Source organism: Leptopilina boulardi, unplaced genomic scaffold (assembly GCF_019393585.1).
Source record: "Leptopilina boulardi isolate dan_hultmark-lab unplaced genomic scaffold, ZJU_Lbou_2.1 LbouV2_367, whole genome shotgun sequence".
Taxonomy (NCBI): domain Eukaryota; kingdom Metazoa; phylum Arthropoda; class Insecta; order Hymenoptera; family Figitidae; genus Leptopilina; species Leptopilina boulardi.
Genome location: NW_026137937.1, coordinates 995,023 through 1,017,534, shown reverse-complemented (window position 1 = coordinate 1,017,534; position 22,512 = coordinate 995,023). Strand labels below are relative to the sequence as shown.

General features: G+C 26.7%; 3 protein-coding genes across 8 annotated transcripts in view; 1 reads left to right on the top strand and 2 right to left on the bottom strand.

Annotated features, from left to right (window-relative positions):
* Positions 1-22,512, bottom strand: part of LOC127287005 (ras-related protein Rab-24-like) — a 590,458-nt gene that overhangs the window by 113,400 nt on the left and 454,546 nt on the right. The window lies entirely within an intron of this gene.
* The window catches only part of LOC127286996 (sodium-coupled monocarboxylate transporter 2), a 415,172-nt gene that overhangs the window by 16,186 nt on the left and 376,474 nt on the right, over positions 1-22,512 (top strand). The window lies entirely within an intron of this gene.
* The window catches only part of LOC127286995 (alpha-2B adrenergic receptor), a 234,854-nt gene continuing 220,792 nt past the window's right edge, over positions 8,451-22,512 (bottom strand). For both annotated transcript variants that reach the window (XM_051313670.1, XM_051313671.1), the window contains exon 4: positions 8,451-10,895. In XM_051313670.1, the coding sequence (XP_051169627.1) occupies positions 10,302-10,895 (594 nt within the window). In that variant the 3' untranslated portion in view covers positions 8,451-10,301. The remainder of the gene's footprint in view (positions 10,896-22,512) is intronic.

Genomic DNA, 22,512 nt, shown 5'->3' with positions numbered 1-22,512 from the left:
CTTTCTGCGCAATCTTGCCAACCGATGCACGGTAAACTTGCCGCAAGCTTACTGCAAGCTTCAAATGTCCCACCTGCTCCAAGCTTGCATAATAAGCTTACATAAATATTGCAGTTTAAGGTTACTACAAGATTGCACAATAAGATTATCGAAAGAATGCTCAGTAAGCCAACACGGTAAGCTTGTAGCAAGGTTATTTGGCAACCTTTCACCAACCTTGCTACAAGCTTACCGTGCAAGCTTACTGAGCAACTTTGCGATAATCTTATTGTACAAATCTTGCAGTAACCTTACACTGCAATCTTTCGGTAGGCTTATTGAGCAATCTTTCGGTAAGCTTACAATGCAAGCTTGGGTCAGGTGGGACATTGGAAGCTTGCAGTAAGCTAACGTGCTATCTGGAAGTTATTTAATAATTGAAAATTCTTAATTTTATTAAAAATTTTAATTAATTTTCAAAACACTAAAATTTTATAGTTTTTTTTTTAATTTTAATTTTTGTATTTTATTTATTTTTCAAAAATTGGTAATTATTTTTTTAAATTTGGAAAATTTTTTTTTTTAATGTAAATAAGCATTTTTGAAAGATCATATTGTTCATTCAAAGTGAATTTATATTTTCCCTTTAAAAATTGGCGACAGTTCAGTGCAAGTACTGCGATTGATAAAAATAGAAACAATAGAAGTAAGGTTAAATCCCTACAGCAACTTTGATTAGTAACGTACGGTTTTTCTTCTTATCTTTCCTCTCTTTTGCATCTCCTCGCGCAATTTCTTAAAGTTAATAGTATTTTATGTGATAATAATTTAAAGTACTAACACACACACACACACACACACACACACACACATACATAAAGATTGTTCACCAAAGTTTCATTGTGCATTCAAATTCCAACAATAAATTTTCATTTTATCTTGCTATTGAAAAGTGTATTCTCTGTGACAGGAAAGTCGAAATTTCATATTGAGAAAAGCGGAATTTAGAGATTACGAATTCTGAATTAATTCGCTTCTTATTTTTGATTTTTAATTAATTATTCAATTAATGTATAAGCAGTTTATAAATTGACTTTAATAAATAATTAAATAAATTCACGTTCACTTAACAATTAAAATTAAGTAAAAAAAAAAATTAAGGAATAAAGAATAAAAGTTGAACAATTTAAAAAATATTGAAAATTCGATTTGACTGCCTGAGGGAATCACTCGTTTGTCGCAAAATTTTGTAAAAGTTCATATTTTTCGAAGTGTGTATTATTTTCAATAAATTTTCATTGAGATCATCGAAATAGGTGAAATTACAAGATAAAGAAATTTGTAAAAACTCTAGTCATTTATAACCTTTAAATAGGTTTTTATTTACATAATATTCTTTTCTCACTTGCACCACTCTTGAGGAGTGACAAAATTGAATATTTTAATTTAACTGATTAAATTAAATTAAAATAATTGACTCAACTTGATTATTAATATCTCCCTATAAGTTCGAATGAATTAAAATTTTAACTAAATCTAAATTAGTATAATTGATACTTTAAAACAATAATAAAAATAACAATAAGTTATTTACTAATATAGATAAGTCAAGATTTTGATCAATACGAATTTATAGGGAGTGTAATTTATTTTATATTTTGAAAATGTCTCATTTTTTCTTCATTCCCCCCCCCTCTTTTTTTGTGCATAAAATTTATCTGATTCTTTTTAATTTTCGTTTTTTGAAAAAATAACGAGTCACGATAATGTTTTTAAGTTTCTGGGACACAGGTGCGTTTATCGATTGGTGCAGTTCAGAAAAATAACAATAACCTATTGCCTCTATAGCAACCATGCTTTGAAAAGAATGAGGCGTCATTAACCATAGATTACTGTAATAAAGTAGCTGGCCGATTTGCAATTTTTATGGACAATGTTGTCTAACTTTCATGAGAAACAGCCTCGGTGGAAGCTTATATTTTATCTTGAAATAAGAGCGAACGACCCTTTTGTAATTGAAATGAAGACTAAAATATAGATAAGATTATAAATTTGAAATTTTAGTGATTTTTTTTTTTTTTACAAAGAATTATATTTAAAGAAAATTACAATTAATCGTCAATTATTATGTATGATGAGAAATAGAAATAATAAGTAGATAATATCTCGAAACATTGAAAAATTTAATCAAGTTGCTTTTTTGTTCATTGTCAGAGAAAGTTTTGTATGTTAGAAAAAAAGTGTTAAAATTATTTCTCGATATGTTGTGACAGATTTATAATTTGAAGTGATGATGAATGTCAAAATGCAATTTAGTGTTTTTGATGTTGATTTAGTGCTGTTGAAATCTGATAAAAATGATATTGCAAATATTCTGAAGGAAGGTAAAAACTTTTTCACTTTGATTTATAGAGTGTTGAGAAGAGTGACAGTATAGTAACTTTTCTGTGGCATTCTTTCAGTTTGATTTTAATAAATGAGAAATATATATATAATATACTTGAATATTGAATTCCAATAGATTTCTGTTTCAAAAGGTGTCAATAGTCTTTTATCAGCTAGAAGCGTAGTGTCGTGAATGGATGATGTTTCGGTTGTTTGATTTTTAATTCTGAACGATTTCGATAACCGGATAATACATTGGGTATTCAAATCCTGAAATGTTAGTTCGTGTTAAAAGTCTTTCAAAAAAAAAAAATAGTTTTATTGTTACTTACAACTTGTTTTTTAATATGTTTACAATGTTAAATTATTTTTGTTTTGTCAAACTATACCTATTAGTTGATGAGACAAAAGTTTTGAACGTTCAAATAAACGAAATTTTTTTTTTTTGCAACTTCTTTAAGTACAAATTTTATTGCAAAGTATTGTTTTAAATATCTAAAAAGAAATTATTTAATTTAATAATTGTTTAATTTATTGTTTTATTTTATATTGACATCATAATTTTTAATAATTTTGTAGATTGAAAAATATATTTCGTTCATTTGAAGGGTGAAAACTTTTGGCTCATATCAGTTGGACATTTTTAAATTTCATTTGACACTTGTCAAATTTCTGTTGGTAAATATTTATAAGGTAGCATTTTCATTAAATTGAATATTTAGTCGAATTTTCATATGTATTTGATTTTTTTTATTTCGGTTGTCAAATAAAAATTTCGGTTATATATGAAATACAAAGGTGAATAAATATTTGCAGTAAAAAAATATTTAACAATTTATATATTGAATTAAGTGTAGAAATTATGGTTTATGAAAAGTTGGTTAAATTACGATGCTTAATAAGTTCACGACATTTATGATGAACGATTTTTAAAGAAATATTTTTTTAAATTAAAAATTGGATGAGTTTTTGTTTTAAAAATATTTCTTGTAATGTTTATGCATTAAAAAATTATAAACATCATTTTTTTTATAGATACAAAATTTTATAATTTTTCGTCTTTAAAAAAAAAATTTTTTTTTTAATCGTTGATCATAAAAGTTCTGTACTTCAGCATCCATGTTAAATTTAAAATATTATTAAATTAAAATTTTTCTTTTAAATTTAATTAAATAAAAATTCAGTTTAATGAAAATTCAGTTAAAATGAAAATATATTTCAATAGAAATTGAGTCGAATGAAAATGATGTTAAATGAAAATTTGCTAGAAATAAAAATTTGAAAGAATAAATTTTAAAAGAATTGTTCAAAAAAAAATTAAATTAAAATTGTAAAATTTTTGATACATTTAAAATAGTATATTGTTTGGAGGTTTTTTCACTTCATTGAAGGGGGTTGGGAGAAACGTTCAGGATTTGAAAGTGTGAGATTGATTTTGTTTTGAAATGGGTTTAACTTAAAATGTATACGCTTGTGTGCTATCGATCTCACGCTGGTGCTAATATAATCCGTCGAGTGAAAGCTATTGTCTTATCAGCGAATTCCATATTGGCTTCGTCTGCCATGAGGCTACGACCTGGTCATAAAGCCGCTCACTACTATATGGAAAGAGCACGATAGAGTGAGAGAGAGTAAGAGATACAGACAGGAATATGGGAATGTTTATCGATTTATCGCAGTCGTGGGATTGCATGCAGTATGTTGAAATGCGTACATCGGTAAACCCTATGTAAACTGACACTCGTCTATATACTCAAATAAGTCCCAGTGCGTGCACTCATTCTCTACAATTCCTTTCTTTCTTTTTACCCTCAAACATCATTATTATTTTATTAATTAAATTTATACTCGATATTTAATACTTTTATATAATTGATGCGAAAATTTAATATTTCATTTTACTTTTTGTTTAAAATTTTTTTCTTTTTAAAATAAAACATTTCCAAGTATTTGTAAAAGTTTAAAAAATATTTCAAGCAGTATAATAATAATCATCAGTGTGAAATGGTATTTCAATGGTCAAAAATTTAATTATAAAGTAATTATAAATTATTTGAAAGTTATAAATTAATAAATATTAAAAATAAAATTATATTAAGAAACGAAATTAACACTAGATAAATTGAATTTCTGATAATAATAGAAAGAGAGAGAGAGAAGATAGCTAGAGATAACACAATGAAAAATGTAAACAGGAAAAATAATAGAAAGAGAAGGTATATATAAATTCGAATAAAGATAATTATTAATTTAATTTAAATATTTTTTTATATAATAAAGAATTTTTATAGATTATTATTTAAAGAATAAATTTTATTTTATATGTTTTTTAAATATTCATCAATTAAAATAATAAGAATTATTTTATTTTATTGCTAAAATTAATAATAATTAAATAGAATTATATGTTATATTAAAGTAAAAATTATTAAAAATTAATGGTAAAAGTTAAATAATTTTAGGATTATTATTTTTTGAGAAATTAAAGATTTAAAAAAATAAAAATCAGTTAGAGGAAAATGATTGACAGGTAGACAATGGCACTGATCTCGGCTAGCGTTAGAAACAGAATTAGAGAGAGAAAAATAGCTCTGTCCATAGATAATAATATAAATGTAATTGGCTATCCAAAAATAGACGCCGCGAAAAATCCAAATAGAGGGAGAAATTGTCGGTAAGAAATATATGGGAGAAGCGCCCTGCTTAAAGTGGTGAGGGAAACTCGCGGATTTTTGCTCAATCAATTTAAAATTCCTTACTCATACACTCGCACATTTTGAATTTTACTTACCCCGGAAAATTAAGGGTAGGGACGCGACTATATAAGCCGTGTAAATGCACGTTTCTGTCTCTTTTAATCTGAACAGTTTATACTGGTAAGAGCTTTCTTTTATATTATTTTAAATATAAAGAAATATTCAGAGTTATATAAACTTTCTTCAAAGTCGAGTCTTTCGAACTTGGAAGTGCACATTGTTAGGGGCTTTCTAACGATCTCTACCAATACGATTGGTTCTCTTTCAAATTAGTAACAAAAATTGTTGACAAATGAAAGTCTATTGTCAGGGGCCTTTGTAAGATTTCTACCAACACAATTGACTTTCCAAATTTACAATTAAATAAATTATTATTTCACAAACATCACAAAATACCAATAAACAATATCTTCAAAGTCAAGCCACGGAAAATCAATGGTCAGGGACTTTCTAACGATCTCTACCAACACTATTGATTGTCCATGAGTGGTAAAAAGAGCAAATTGTAATTCTTGTTTAATATTCTTATATGTCTTGTGTATTGCAATAGGCGATCCACATGACAATTTGAAAGATTAAACTATAGAGATGATCCCGATAAACCCAATATTTAGTTAGACTAGGATATAATTAATCTCTTCAAATTAATTATCTAGTAGGGATATACAGAGATAGATTTATTGAAGTTCAATGAAAGTTTTATAATTTAACATTGTTAAATTATGATGTATCATTGAAGTTTAATTTTTTTATGCCAAGAATAGAAAAGAAAGAATGAGAGTTAGAAGAAACTAACCCTTAAAAGTTTTGTTAGGTAAAGTTTTGTGATATTGTTAAAATAATTTATTTTACATTTTTTTATAGATTTCAAAAAAAAACTCAAATCAATATTTCCCAAATTAATTTTGTATGTGATCAAATCATAAAATCGAGGTGTATTTGTATTTATTTTCATTGTTTATAATAAGTAAATTAGCCAGAAGTAAATTTTATTCTATTCAGAACTGAGAGAAATCATTAAAGAAAGATCCACAATCGTTTTAAAACTAAATAATCTATATCGTCAGATTAATTGTTTTTTTAATATTTAAATAAAAATATTTAATTCTTTTATTATTATTTTCTTTAGCATCAAATTCTTTGAAACGATAAACAATCAATTGTTTAAACAAGTAAACGAATTTTAAAAAGTTACTAACAAAAGCTAAAAAACTAAATAATTATTAGAGAGATTCATCTGATTTAGTTTGGAAAGCGACAAATAACTTAAAAATAAAAAAGAAAAAAATATATATATATATATATATAAGTACAGTATAAAAATTGTAAAAGTAAAAAAAAGATAAATATCAACATATTTTCATTCATAAATTTCTACTACATGCTTACAATCTTATCTGATGATATAGTTCTCACGCGTTTCATTATACTGAATAATAGAAATTAAGAATATAATGTCCCTTTAAATATTTTGACAATACTATTATTTCTTTTGTATTGGAAATAATAGTATGTGGTTGATATTTCTCTAAACATTTATGTTTATATTTAATCAACCACATGTTTGAACTCATTTACTTCTCAGAATCGATGTATCACGTAAATTTATTTAAATAAGAATAAGAAATTATATAAAATTTTATTAATACCCTGACTGAGAGCTTATGAATGCTTCAACATCATTATCATTTTATTAATTAAATTTATACTCGATATTTAATACTTTTATATAATTGATACGAAAATTTAATATTATATTTTACTTTTTGTTTAAAATTGTTTTCTTTTTAAAATAAAACATTTCCAAGTATTTGTAAAAGTTTAAAAAAAATTTCGAGCAGTATAATAATAATCATCAGTGCTGTCTACTACTCGAGAGATATTTTTTTCTCTACAAAAACAATAATAAAAGAAAACATTCTCGTGTATGTGAAAAAAAGGATTATTTTATGAAAATTTATTTTACAAACTAAAAAATAAAATAATTTTTAGCGATTTTGCAAAATGAATTTTAGAAGGGAAATTAGTTTTGTGATTGACATTTTTCATTCATTTAATAATAATGTTCTAATTGGATAAAATATGATAAATATTTTGCAATAGAATTTTTCAAATGACGTTGGTCCCACTTATTCTATTTTTTTCCTTCTACAAAGATTTATCTGATTGAGAAATATATATATACTAAAAGGACAATATATATTTTTTAAAAGGTGCGCTGAAACGATTTTATAGAGAAAATCTTGGCTTCTCGGTTATAGGTGAAGTGAAACGAAGTTTTCGATTTTTCAACTCTCTGATGTATAGCGTCACTTTTACAAGGTTGCATTTACGAGAAATTTTATATTTCTGAACACGTGCACCATTACACTTTCATGTGTCCCAGAGCGTAAATCAATCGTGAACTCGTTAAATTTAATGAAAAATGAAATATAAGTGCTAAAATATTAATCGTGGATAATAATATGTAAAATAATCGACAAAGGCTTAATATTTGTATTAAATATTTTAGAGATGACGCGTTTAATATTATAGAAAAACAGTAATGCACTCAGTTATCATACACTAAATCAATTTTGTTTCGATTACAGTGGATTTATTTTGGGGAAGTAGATTGTCGACGAGCACCTGAATAATTTCAATTAAAATGTTTAATAATAATAATAATAATAATAATGAAAAGAAAAATAGAGAAAATAATTTTTATTGAAAATAAAGACATTATTTTCATTTGAATAGTATACCTATAGAAACAAGGGTGAGCAAGAGGCGAAAGAAAAGGGGCAGAACGTTTAGAAATTTATGTTTTTTGTTTTATGCATAAAGTCAGGTGGGTGTATAGTTAGATATATATATATACAGTGGAAACTCTCTATTACGAATTTCAAGGGACCGGGCAATTTGTTTCGTTATAGGGAGTTTTCGTTACATCGAGTGAGCAAAAAAATAACAATATTTTATATTAAATTTTTATTTTAAAGAAATATACACAATTAAAGAAAAAAACAAATTTTTGTGATCATGAAAAAAATTATTTATAATAGTCTGTGATTTTAGATTGAGTGTTTCTGCTTTGCCATGTATGAATTACTGAAACCTTTTTGTCTATAGAAAAACTCTTTTACAAGCCACGCACAATTAGTCATATTCGACTTGTAGAGAACTCAAACAGAGACTAAATTAATTTTTCACAGTAACAAATACTTTATATATATATATATATATATATATATATATATATATATATATATATATCTACCTACCATAAAAATCTATGTGGCAGCAATAACAGCACACCAAAGTAAATAAAAGAAACAAAGTTAGGAGAAAAAATTTTTCGTTTTGAGATATTGTATTTGCGTTATAGTGAGTGATTGCTTTGTTAAAGAGAGTGTATACAAACCAACCAATTTGAACAGATGTTTACGTTAAGGAGAGTTTTATCTCATAAAGAGTTTCGTTATAGAGAGTTTCCACTGTATATGCACTGAATTAAGTATACAAGATAAATTTCAAGTGAAACATCTTTTAAAAGGGCCTTACTGCATTATGTCTCGCAGGCGCATGTTTTTTACGACGAAATTTCTTTACATTTATGTACAGTTTGACGTTCAGGATCCTTCGGAAATTTATAGAAGTCATTAGAAATGGACTATTGACGTTTTCTTTTTTTAATCTAACAATAAATATATATTTATATATGTATATCATGTAAAAACAAATCTAACAATTAGGAAATATTTAAATCTATACATTTAATATATCGCTTCACAATTTGATTGGTCTCCAGTTTTTTTTGTATTTTCATTTCGATGAATTTTTATGCATTTGATGCGCGGAAGACTACTCCTAAATTTTTAGAAGAGAATTCTAATTGAAAATTTTTGACAACAGGGATTAATGCCATTTATATTACTATTAATATTTTGTAAGTGATGTGAATTTTTTTTTTTTTTTTCAAAATCTTGTACATATAATTATTGGTCTTGAAATATTGTTTTGTCAAATTATTTCGTTTCTTCCAAGATTTCCAAAGAAGCCGTTCGTCTTTTGAATGGCACTATACACAATGTATTATATATATATATTATATTTTAAAAATTATTTAAACAAGATTTTTTTTTGTATCTTACACTGAGAGATGTCGTCTATATAGTTTTATTAATGATTTATTTACACGGACATTATTAGCGATTTCGATGTTTTTGGAATTTGCGAGTATTATACTCGACACTTGTTCTATAGGAATTAAAAAGTCTCAAAACTTTCGGCATTTTGTTTGTTCTGGATTTCGTCTTTCGCTCTTATTTATATGCTATATTTTTTACGAACCTGCGTTTTTTTGATAATATATCTATGTATATATCAGTGTGATTTTATTATAGTTTGAAATTTTTACTCGAGTGCTTGCAAATATTGTTTGACAAGTAAAAAGTGTGAGAACACTAATACTTTTCATTTTAATATGTATATAATACTCGTTCGGATAACAATATTTTGCTCTGGAGGTACTTTATGTGAATTTTGTAAATTTCACAAAAGACCGTTCGACGGCATTTTATGTTTTTTCTTTCTCATTTTTCCCTTTATAAGACACGTCACCTCGTTAGAACACTCCCTTTTTTTCGGCGAGGAAACTGAATCTCGGTTTTTACAAATTTTTACCTCGAAATGAGAAAACTCAGATTATGAATTTCAATATTAGAATATAAATTAATTTTTATTATAGGAATATTAATATATTATTTGTATGTATAAACAAATTTTAGTTCTTTTTTCATGCAGTAAATATTTTAATTTATTTTATTAATTTTGAAACATCTTTTAATGCATTTTAAATGAAAATTTGAAATTTTTTTTAATTATTATTATTGAAATCAGCTCTGAATTTGCTCACTCTGATATTTGATGGGAAATTTATTTTTATTTATCCGAGATTCTCGATGAAGATAAAGTCTTCTTTGGTCCATTAAAATTAAATAGAAAAAAAAAATATATTGCTAACGGGAGTTTGAGAACTCATTTCATGAGTAACGAGATGACACTGCAATTTTGCATGCGCAAGCACTGAGTAAAATTTCAAAGGTCAAGATTCTATATAAGAATTCCAATGAAAAAATGTTGAATTTTTTTTTTTATTTATAATGGTTTTTAAGGTGTCAATATGACACCAGAATAGGCTCATTTAAACAGTATCCTTCGAAAGGCTCTTCGGAAGTCCTTGTTAAAGACGGTGTAAATGACTGGATTGAGCGCGGAATTCATGTAGCCAAGCCAAAAGGCAATTGCAAATGCCTCAGCGGGAATGGCTAAATTGGGAAAAAGGGGCTTAACAATATATAGGAAAAAAAATGGCAACCAACAGGCTATGAAACTGCCCATGATTAGACCAAGAATTAAGGTAGCTCGCTTCTCCTTTTTCCTTGCCAGTCTTCGTTTTTCCCGTTCTGGATCACGTGGCTTTACTGGTTTTGCCTCAATGGAAGAAATATCTTTTCCATGATGACGTCCATGATCACCGTGTTCTCGTTTTAGTTTCCCCATCATTTTCTTACCGAATATTGGTTGGCAGAGTCGTATCTTTAATGGTTTTACAACTGCACACCTCGATACCACTCCACTGTCTGATGATGATGGATCAAATTCAGAAACCATGTCCACGTCGATACCGACACTTGGTGCCCGACACCTTGATAAAACACTTGATTGACCTTCGCCATTCGCCGAAAGGCTCGCTTTAAAATTCGTCTTCTGTACAGTCATTACCATTGATACCTGTTGAACAAAAATCACTTCATCAGTAAAAAAAACAAAACTTCCTCTTTCAATGATTTATTATTTTTTATCTGATACATAGTCAAAAGTTGAGGTTTTTAATTTAAAATTCTAAACTTATAATGAAAATTGATATCATTAGACTTAAAATATTTGCGGCCACTTTCTTCAATAACACAGGCACACAAAAAAAAAAAGTTGTCTGTTTCTTGAACTAGACATATATTTCCTATAGTATTTTGGCCCGCTGAAACCGAATCTGTGCTCAGAATTGCTCCATCACCCTCAGTTTTTTTTAAATCGACTAAAACCACCCTTAAATGGACAAATTCACACTTCGGAGATAAGAAATAAATCAACTTATTTTTTTAAAAAATCGAATTTTACATCTAAGAAACTTTGCTCCACTAACTCAAAAACAAAGCCAGCATTGATCCAGCACCCCCTGAATTTTTTTAATTGAAAAACTACCCCTAATCTGCAGAATCAAATTAAGGAGATAAAACAATAAAATAACTGATTAACAAATTTTATAACCAGATATTTTTACTCCAGCAATGCAGAAACAAAGCTAGAAATGCTCCCTCACCCACTAAATTTTTTTTTAAATCGAAAAACCACCCTTAAATAGAAAAATTCAAATTTAAGAAGTAAAAAAATATTAAATTCATCGGCTTTTTTTCAAAACAGAACCTAACATGTATGTAGTTTTGCTCTACTAACTCAAAAAAATAAAGCCAGCATTGATCCACCACCCTCTGAATTTGTTTAAATCGAAAAAACTACCCCTAATCTGAAGAATCAAATTAAGGAGATAAAACAATAAAATAACTGATTGACAAATTTTATAACCAGATATTTTTACTCCAGCAATGCGGAAACAAAGCCAGAAATGCTTTCTCACCCACTAATTTTTTTTTTAAATCGAAAAACCACCCTTAAATAGAAAAATTCAAATTTAAGAAGTAAAAAAATATTAAATTACCGGCTTTTTTTTAAAACAGAACCTTACATGTTTGTAGTTTTGCTCTACTAACTCAAAAAAAACCAGCATTGATCCATCACCCTCTAAATTTTTTTAATCAAAAAAACTACCCTTAATCTGAAGAATCAAATTTAGGAGGTAAAACAATAAAATAACTGATTAAAAAAGTTTATAACCAGGTATTTTTACTCTAGCAATGCGGAAACAAAGCCAGAAAAGCTCCCTCAACCTCTAAAATTTTTTTAAATCGAAAAAACTACCAAAGAATCAAACTTAGAAGGTAATACAATATAATTATATTGTGTTACCTCCTAAGTTTGATTCTTCAGATTAGGGGTAGTTTTTTCGATTTAAAAAAATTCAGAGGGTGGTGGATCAATGCTGGCTTTATTTTTTTGAGTTAGTAGAGCAAAACTACAAACATGTAAGGTTCTGTTTTTAAAAAAAGCCGGTTATTTATTATTTTTGCTTCCTCGTGGAGGAAGCTATGTAGTCCTTTCGTTTATAAACTTTTTAAAAATGGTGAAAACAAATTTTCCTCTATATAGAAACATGTTATATGAGATCCTGATCAATTGTCCGGATGTATGTATGTGTGTGTGTATGTGTGTGTGTGTGTGTGTGTATGTGTGTGTGGATCGTTTTTGTGAACACGATATCTTTAACAGGTTTTAATGGATTTGGATAAAATTTGGTAGGCTTATTTAACTCATTAATCTCTCAAAAATGACGAGAGGATTTTTAAAAATACCCCAAAAAAAAAATTTTATCGTCTTTTTTCCAAAAATTTTTTTTTAATTGAAAAAATTTTTAAATCGAAAAATTTAAGGTAATATATAATATAATCGTCTTCTTTATGTCAAGATGAATCGATTGATATATATAAAGTATAGATTTGATTGAAATTTAAAGAATTAAAGAAAGTTAAAAAATCAAAAATTCTCATTTTAGCTAAAAAATGAGGTGTTTATTTAAATTCATGTTTATATATGAAATAATTTTATTCCCTGCATTGAAACGAATTGGTTGGTATATATAAAGTATAGATTTGATTTAAAATTTGAGAATTAATAAAAATTGAAAAATCGAAAATTCATATTTTAGCTAAAAAATTTTGTGTTTTTTTTAAATTCAAGTTGATGAATAAAATAATTGTATTCCTTGCATTAAAACGAATCGATTCGTATATATAAAGTTTATGTTACACTCAAAATTAATTAAAATTTTCTTTATTTTTCAAAAAATTTAATTAATTTAAAACATTTTTAATTCGAAAGTTTTTAAATCAATCAATTGAATTGGACAAATTCATTGCTTCCTTCACGAGGAAGCGAATTTTTTGCTTCACATAATGAGGAAGCATAATGTTTATGAAATAAACATAAAGGACCCCCTTCTTGTTTTACTTATTAAACTTGAATTTTTCTATTTAAGGGTGGTTTTTCGATTTAAAAAAAAAAATTAGTGGGTGAGGGAGCGTTTCTGGCTTTGTTTCTGCATTGCTGGAGTAAAAATATCTGGTTATAAAATTTGTCAATCAGTTATTTTATTGTTTTATCTCCTTAATTTGATTCTGTAGATTAGGGGTAGTTTTTTCAATTAAAAAAATTCTGGGGGTGCTGGATCAATGCTGGCTTTGTTTTTGAATTAGTGGAGCAAAGTTTCTTAGATGTAAAATTCGATTTTTTAAAAAAATAAGTTGATTTATTTTTTATCTCCGAAGTGTGAATTTGTCCATTTAAGGGTGGTTTTGGTCGATTTAAAAAAAAACTGAGGGTGATGGAGCAATTCTGAGCACAGATTCGGTTTCAGCGGGCCAAAATACTATAGGAAATATATGTCTAGTTCAAGAAACAGACAACTTTTTTTAATAATATAAATACTTTAGTTTGTTTCCCAATAAAAATGTTTTTATTTGCCTTATTAAAAGGCAGGAATAAAAAGAAATTGATCCAATTTTTTGCTGAAGATAAATTGCTGAAATACATAATATCTATAGCAAAGACTGAAATTGACGTCCACAATTGAATCTCTACTTTTACTAAAGAAAAATTGGATACAAACTTTTTTTTTTATACATTTCTACTCAATTTAATTTTTCTTTACTTTATTTTTCTCCTTTTTTTCTCTTTTTTCTTTCCATGTCTCGGTTCAAAAATCTTCTTTTGTTTATTACAAAAGAATACATTCTTTTTCAGAACAAGTTAATTTATATTCTGTACACTCCAATTTAAATTCAAGGGGAATATAAAATGTACTGTTATTTGTTTCACTAAAGAAATATTTTGCTATATAGAAGAAAAAAAATTCTTTTCTTTTTTATTTAAAGTCAATATTTCAAGTTTTGTGACTTTATTATGTTTTCACTTTGTTTATTGAATTTTAGAGAAAATTTATAATAAAAGAATTGTTGAACAATATTCATGTATATATATCTCGTAAAAATGTTTACGTTACTTATTATATTATGTCTGGATAAAAAAAAGATAAATATAACATTTTTTACTGAATCCCATTCATGCTTAAAAAATTTACAAAGTCTTCGCTCAACTTTGTCTATCACCCCGCGAAGTATATGAAGAAAGGAAAATGGAATCCATTAGGTTTTAGTCAGCAATCTCATTATAGATAATGGGATCGTCTACCAGGATAGTTCTAATGGCTAAAGCGCACGATGGATGCTTTCTATAACTTGAAAGAAATGTATTAATATTCTTATTACTGTCGTCATTTAAAATTTACATTGTTCTCCAATTGTGTCTCACGCCCATAAATCGATCTTATCTCTGTCTCACTTGCGAACTTTGGACAATGCTCTTCTATACCTAGAAAAATTTTTCTATCATAGTAAAACTCATGACTACATACCCCTACTAATATTTTAATTTACCTTATTTACCTAATGATATTAAAAATATCGAAATAGAAATAGAAATGTCGTACCTTAAAAATTGTATTTCCTATGTATTTGATAAAATTCAGATTGGCTTTATTTTTTAAACATTTCACCGTCCGACAAAATTCAACTTTTTTTTCACACACGAAAAAATCAATGATTTTCAGAAACTAGGACCAAAAAAAAGAAAGCCGTTTTGCTAGATCAGGTCATTTTTTGCTTTTAGGGGTAAAAACAACCCTTAAATGAAACGTGATAGGAAATCTTGTACAAATTAATAATTTTTTATGAAACCTGGTATCTCGGGGTTTTCCGGGTCGCTGATTACGAATATGATGTCAGATTTTCAAAATTCAAAATGGCGGATCCAATATGGCGGTCGAAATTTATAAAAATTCACCAATTCATTTGAAAGTTGTTACTAAAGAGTTTTTGGGGTCGCTGATAACGAATATGATGTCAGATTTTGAAAATTCAAAATGGCGGATCCAATATGGCGGTTGAAATTTATAAGTATTAATTTTTTTTTATAAAACTTGGTATCAGGGGGTTTTTGGAGTCGCTGAGTACAAATCTGAAGTCAGATTTTTAAAATTCAAAATGACAGATTCAATATGGCGTTTGAAATTTATAAAAGTTTGTCGAATTCACTTGAAACTTGTTACTTGAAGGTTTTTGGGGTTGCTGATTATAAATTTGATGTCGGGTTTTCAAAATTCAAAATGGCGGATTCAATATGGTGGTCCACCTTTATAAATGTTATCAGTTTTTTATAAAACTTCGTATCTCTGGGTTTTTGGGGTCGCTGAGTACTCTATAAATCTGAATTAGTAAAAATGTTTACTAATTTAAATTAGTGACTCACTTTTTGCTTTAGAATTAGTTAAATTTTACTAACTGTAAGTAAAAATTACTAATAATTAGTAAAATTTTACTAATTGAGAAGCAAAAAGTGAGTCACTAATTCAAATTAGTAAAATTTTTTACTAATTCAGATGTAGAGAGTAAGCATCTGATGGTAGATTTTTAAAATTCAAAATAGATCTAATAATGTGGAAGATTAGAAAACAATATGTAAAAAATAAAAATTTCCACATATGTGTTTTTTGTATATTGGACACTTTTTTAATGACAAAACAGGCATTGTAATAAGTAAGAATATTTTTATTAGATAACAGTAATAGAAACTTAGTTAATAAATATACAAATTTTCATATTAAAAGTCACTTAAAATAAAAATTTTAAAACGTTGGCTTGCAAATTTTAACAAAAAATTGATCGAACATTTGAATTTTCCAAATTATTTTTCAGATTTGTGATCTTCACCTTTATTAGATTTGGCGTTTGTATTTTTCTTATCTGACATCATTTTCGTACTCAGAGACGCCAAAAGCCCTTAGATACCAAGTTTTATAAAAAATTAACCATTTTTATAAATTTTGACCGCTATATTAAACCTGCCATATTGAATTTAAAAAATCTACCATCAGATTCGTACTCAGCGACCCCAAAAACCCAGAGATACGAAGTTTTATAAAAAACTAATAACATTTATAAAGTTCGACCACCATATTGGATCCGCCATTTTGAATTTTGAAAATCTGACATCAGATTCGTAATCAGCGACCAGGAAAACCCCGAGATACCAGGTTTCATAAAAAATTATTAATTTGTACAAGATATCCTATCACCTTTCATTTAAGGGTTGTTTTTACCCCTAAAAGCAAAAAATGACCTAATCTAGCAAAACGGCCAGACACGGGTATCTTTTTTTTGGTCCTAATTTCTGAAAATCATTGATTTTTTCGTGTGTGAAAAATCGTGTCGGATGGTGTTTTAATTCAAATAGAACAACATAATATAATCACTCTCAAAATCTGAATTAGTAAAAATGTTTACTAATTTGAATTAGTGACTCTCTTTTTGCTTCTGAATTAGTAAAATTTTACTAATTATTAGTAACTTTTACTAAAAATTACACTGAGAAAAATTTTTAGTCAGAGCAAACAAAATTTGGTTGGGCCAACAAAAATATTTTGTTGGTATTTAAGCAACCAAACTATTTGTTTGTGTCAACCAAAAAATTTGGTTGAGTGTTTTTTGTTGGCATAACAAAAATGTTTGGTTGATCAAACAAACAGTTTTTTTGTAAAATTAAAAATTTTATTCTACCTTGTCTCTTTTCTTTTTATCTTTTTTATTTATTTCATTATTTATTTATTATCATTTTGACATTGAATTTATATTTATCCAATTGAAATATTTGTAGACTTTGATAATTCTCATCTCCGCCTGGGATCGAACCTCTGTTTTAAAACTGAAGGTCGGGAGCTCTGACCACTGGACTACTTATCCTTGTGAGAGATTGAAACTAACTGTTCTCTTAAGCTATGTGCTGAGAGCGAATCAAATTATTTGGTCGTCGCAACTAAATTTTGGTTAGAACAACAAATGATTATTTGGTGTTTTAGACCAAACTATTTTGTTGTGTTAACCAAATTATTTTGTTGTCGAAACCAAATTTTGGTTGGAATTTAAAAATGTTCAACCAAATAATTTTGTTGGACTAACCAAATGTTTGGTTGAGATAACTCTGCGACTTTATTTCAACCAACCAAAATTTGGTTACAAGAACCAAAATTGCCTAATCAAACAATTTTTGTTGGAAACACTAAATTTTTTTTCTCAGTGTAGTAAAATTTAACTAATTCTAAAGCAAAAAGTGAGTTTAGGCAGTTGGCCCAAACTGCCTTAAAAAGTGCTACTTTATCTGCCCACAACAGGCACAAAAAAGACACTTTTTCATGTCAATGGCGAAAAAAAATTTTTATACCTAGATTTCGAAAAAAAATTTTTGAATGAAAATTTCCGGTGGAATGTCCCATATTTACTTTTTAAATTTAAATTAGTGAGAGAATTCATTTACTAATTCAAATTATGTAAAAATTTTCACGAATTTTTAGTAAAATATTACTATTTGATTTAGTAATATATTTTTTTTTTTACTAAAGTTTTAGTGAAAAATGACTAAAAATTAGTAGAAATTTTTACTAATTGAAATTAATAAATGAATTTGTTGTGTAATTAAAATGTTGATCTAATATAATAAAAACACCATTTGTGAAATTTTAGAAATAGTGAAAATTCATTTTTTCATACAGTAATGTACAACCCTTAGACTATAGCTTGTATCATTCGTATGTTCATTATTGTTCATACAAAATTGTATTCTATCTGAAGTCGTAAAAATAAAGTTGCATAAGGAATTTCTTTTCAAGCGAAAGCTCTCGCAGTAGCGAATTAAATTCCATAGATTTCTATACGGATTGGGATATCGTTATCTCTCAATGAACTGCGGTGATATTTTTTGGCCTTTGTCCAAGGAACCACATAATAGAGTTGCCAGGACATCATTAAGGAAGCTGTTTATTTTTTTTTCCTTGGTCGAATAGAAAAACACTTTTTTGAATGCTTTTCTCGTAGTTAATAAATTATTATTTTGGAAAAAAATATTAAGAAATTGAATTTATATAAAATAATAATATCATATCAGTGAAATGATAGGTAATTAAATAATTAAAAAAAATAATAATAAATTGAATAGAATAAAAATATATTTTACATAGAGTAAAATAAATATTTATTTGTTTCAAAAAAAAATTGATTTGTTACATATAGTTATTTAGAACCATGAAAAAAATATAATTTTATTTAATTCAAATTCAAATACATTAAATTTGGTTTCCAATAAAAAATTTCTCTGGATTGTATATATATATATAGTTCGATTGAAATGTGAACATTAAAGTTTTATTTCCCATAAATGATAATAATAAAAAGATTAAAATATTCAGAGTCGTAAAATATTTTCAAACATATCCTTTATAAAATGTAAATTGAACTTTTTGAATTTTAACGCCATCGTAAAAGCAAAAATTGTAGATATTTCTGACAAATAGAATAATAAATTAGTTTCCACATATAATACAATTGTATAATGTCTATATAGATAAATAGAAAATTTGAAAATATTAATATTTCATGAAATTATGGTAAAAATATTTTGAAAGTCAAGTATTGAAACCTATACACTACTACTTTCATTGTGCTTTTGAAAAAAGGTTTAGCAATCAGTAAACATGTTTTATATCTGCAAATTGTGTCGGAGCACAAAATTCGCTTCAAAAAGTTTTTGTAGCAAAAAAAAAAAAAAATGAAAAAAATATGAAAAATTTTTTTATAGAATGTTAAAAAAAAACTTCAAATACTGCACTGGATAGGAAATTTATAGTAAACGACGTTTATTTACAATATCATCATGCTTGAATTATTAAAATTATTTGATAAATAATCGCATGGAAAAATTTTAATAACAGAACAAACAAAAATATTATTATTTTGATTTTTTAATATATAAATTTTTTGTTATTTTTAGATGAGTTCTATTTTAAGAATATAAAGAAGATTATTACATTTTTTTCTGGTCGAGATTTTACAGTTTTATAAAAAAAAAAAGAGGTTTAGTTTCACGAAAAGGAGTATTGAGAACTAAAATCTTGACGTCACCGAGCCAATATCACGACTAAAAGTAGGTCGCTTAACTTACACAGGGAGAAAAAAGAAACGAAGTGCCTAAAAAAGCAAAGCGCATAGAGTTCTGAGAGTGAAAATATTTTCATCTATATTAGTGTAGAGGGAAATAGTGCAATATTCGTTTTATCAAAAATCATCGATTTACAATATCTATTCAAACTCATTTTGAATTCGTTCTTTTTTTGTATCGCTGAGTTTTTTTTTTTTTTTTAAATTTTCATCCTTTATTAGTTTTTCCTTTTCACGATATATACCCTAGTAGAAATTTGTCCCAGTAATTATCGTGGCACTGGACAGTTGCGCTAGAAGCTGTCTAGTAACTTAACACTGCAACTGGCTAATTACTCGAATGGAATGTCACGCTTTTTTCGTCTAGTTATTGTCTAGCCCAACTTGATAAATTCTGATCAACGGTCCGTTAGAAAAACTAGACAAATTATTTCTTTTAAATATTCTCAAAATTTGTCTAATATTAAGATTTAATGTAAGAAACTAATTATACAATAATAAATTATATAATTACATTAATTTTTTTAAATTATAATCTAAATTATTTGAAGAAAATATAATGTATAGTAAATTGTTAAAAGCATAATATTTGTCAATACTGTTTAATTTTTAATTTTAAAAAAAAATTTTACTTGTGTGAAAGGATCACAAATATTTTCTGGTACACTGAAACATCCACTTTTTGATTGCACTGTAATGACGACTGAAACAAATATTTTTGTATTAGTAATTTATTATACAATTGTTATTATCAACTTTTAAACACGAAGAGAACGCAATTTCAACGAAAAATCTCGGGGGTAACGGGGAGCGAACACGGGTCCGCTGGGCGCGAGGTACGCACGCTACGCAATCTGCTATACTAACGATATCCATCAAACGAAAAATATAGCAGATATATTTTAGTTCAGTGCTGTAGCTAGAAATTGCATGCTTTATATAAATATTTTTACTATTATCTGCCAAAATACATATTTTAGAATTTTAATTTTTTATAATTTACTGAAAAATAAATTTACACTTGAAATAACAATTTTAATCAGCACAAATTTCATTAAACCATTATTGTATTAGATATTTTAAATTTTCTAAAAATTTAATTTTTTACAACTTAATTTTAATATTTTATAATTTAAATTTTTTTTTAATTTAGCTATTAATCCACCTATTATTAAAATTATATAATTTATTTAAAAAGATTTTAAAAATTTAAGGCATAAAAACATTTTAATTTAAAAAAAATCGGACAAGTGCGAGTTACACTCGCACTGAAATCGAGGGTTCCGTACTCGAAGCGAACTTATTTGGTATAAAAACAAATGTTTAAAAAATATGTTGTATGTTAAATAATATATGTGATGCAAAAAGAAACAATTTTTTAAAAAAATTTAAGAAAATTGTTCCTCCTTTGGTATAAAAACAAAAAAAAATTTAAATATGTGTTGTATTTCAAATAATATAAGTGATGCAAAAAGGAACAATTTTGTAAAATTTAAGAAAATTGTTCCTCTTCGTATCACTTATATTATTTGAAATACAACACATATTTAAAAATTTTTTTTTGTTTTTATACCAAAGGAGGAACAATTTTCTTAAATTTTTTTTAAAAATTGTTTCTTTTTGCATCACATATATTATTTAACATACAACATATTTTTTAAACATTTGTTTTTATACCAAATAAGTTCGCTTCGAGTACGGAACCCTCGATTTCAGTGCGAGTGTAACTCGCACTTGTCCGATTTTTTTCGTTTTTTGCGGAAAAATACAATTTTTATTAAATTTATCACTTTTCTTCAAAAATTTGATAAAAATTGATCATCAACGCCAATCGCGCTTACATTTTTTCCCTGTATTTTTCACGCAAAAATACAGTTTTGCAGCAAATATGAACAGTTTGGGTTGAATATTATGTGCGCTAGGGAGAATAAATCATTTTTTTCGAAATTTTTGAGTTTTCCTTGACAACGCTATGTAAATTGATCCGAATCAAGTTCGCTATAATTTTCCTGTAATTTTCACGTAAAAATACGTAAGTGTGTCAAATTTGAGCTCTTTATGTCAAAAGATGTGGCTGCTAGGGGGGGGGGTACATAGTCATTTTTAGGTATTTTTCGTAAAAATTCATGGTTTTTCCTTGACAACGCTATGTTAATCAATTCCAATCAAGTTCGCTATAATTTTCCTGTAATCTACACGCGAAAATACATATGTGTACTAATTGTCAGCCCTCCAGATAAATTTGTGTGGCCGCTAGGGGGGGGGGGTACACGATTTCAAAAAAACCGATATTAATAGGGTTCCGAACCGAGTACGGAACCCTAAAAATAAAAAGAGAAATAAAATATAACCTATCTTATGTAACAAGGCATATTTTTATTATTGCATTTTGACATTTTTTAAAAATAATTACTATTAAAATTATTATTTATTGTTTTCTAAGTGAAAAACTCAACGAAAACAGTAATTTTTATTGTTTTTTAATATCAAAGGATAGAATTTATAGGTTAGGTTTTCTAAATTACACATTTTTTTCAATATCAATTGAGAATAAACTTTCTTAATAAAAAAATATATGATATATAAATGGAACAATAAATAAAATGCCAATAATAGATAATAGAATAATTTAATTTATAAGAAAGAAAAACATACTAAATATCATAAAACTTGAAATACTAATATATTCAGAAAACATGTGAATATAGATTTTATTTATTTATTATATTAAAATAATAAATTATGTTAATTTATATTTACCTGAATTAATTAGAATTTTATTATTTAAGAAAATAATAAAATAATATAATAGTTACATGAACACAGATTTCTAGCACTTTTTTGTCTAGTTATTAGACATGTACTGCAGCGCTGCTGCCACGAAAGAAGACGAAAGTATAATTTCTAGAGACACTGGACAGTGCCATTCAAGCAACTGGACAAAAGTTGAATCTAGTCAATTTCAAGTTCAACTTGAATGTTTTCTAAGACTGTTGGTCAAGTAACTTTACAGTAATTGTCTAGTTTGTCTAGAATCAGCGTCCACGAGAAAAACTGGCCAGTTACTAGAGTATTTCTAGTGCTTCCATGACAAATTTCTACTAGGGTATATGTGTGTTTCTTTGTCATCGGGA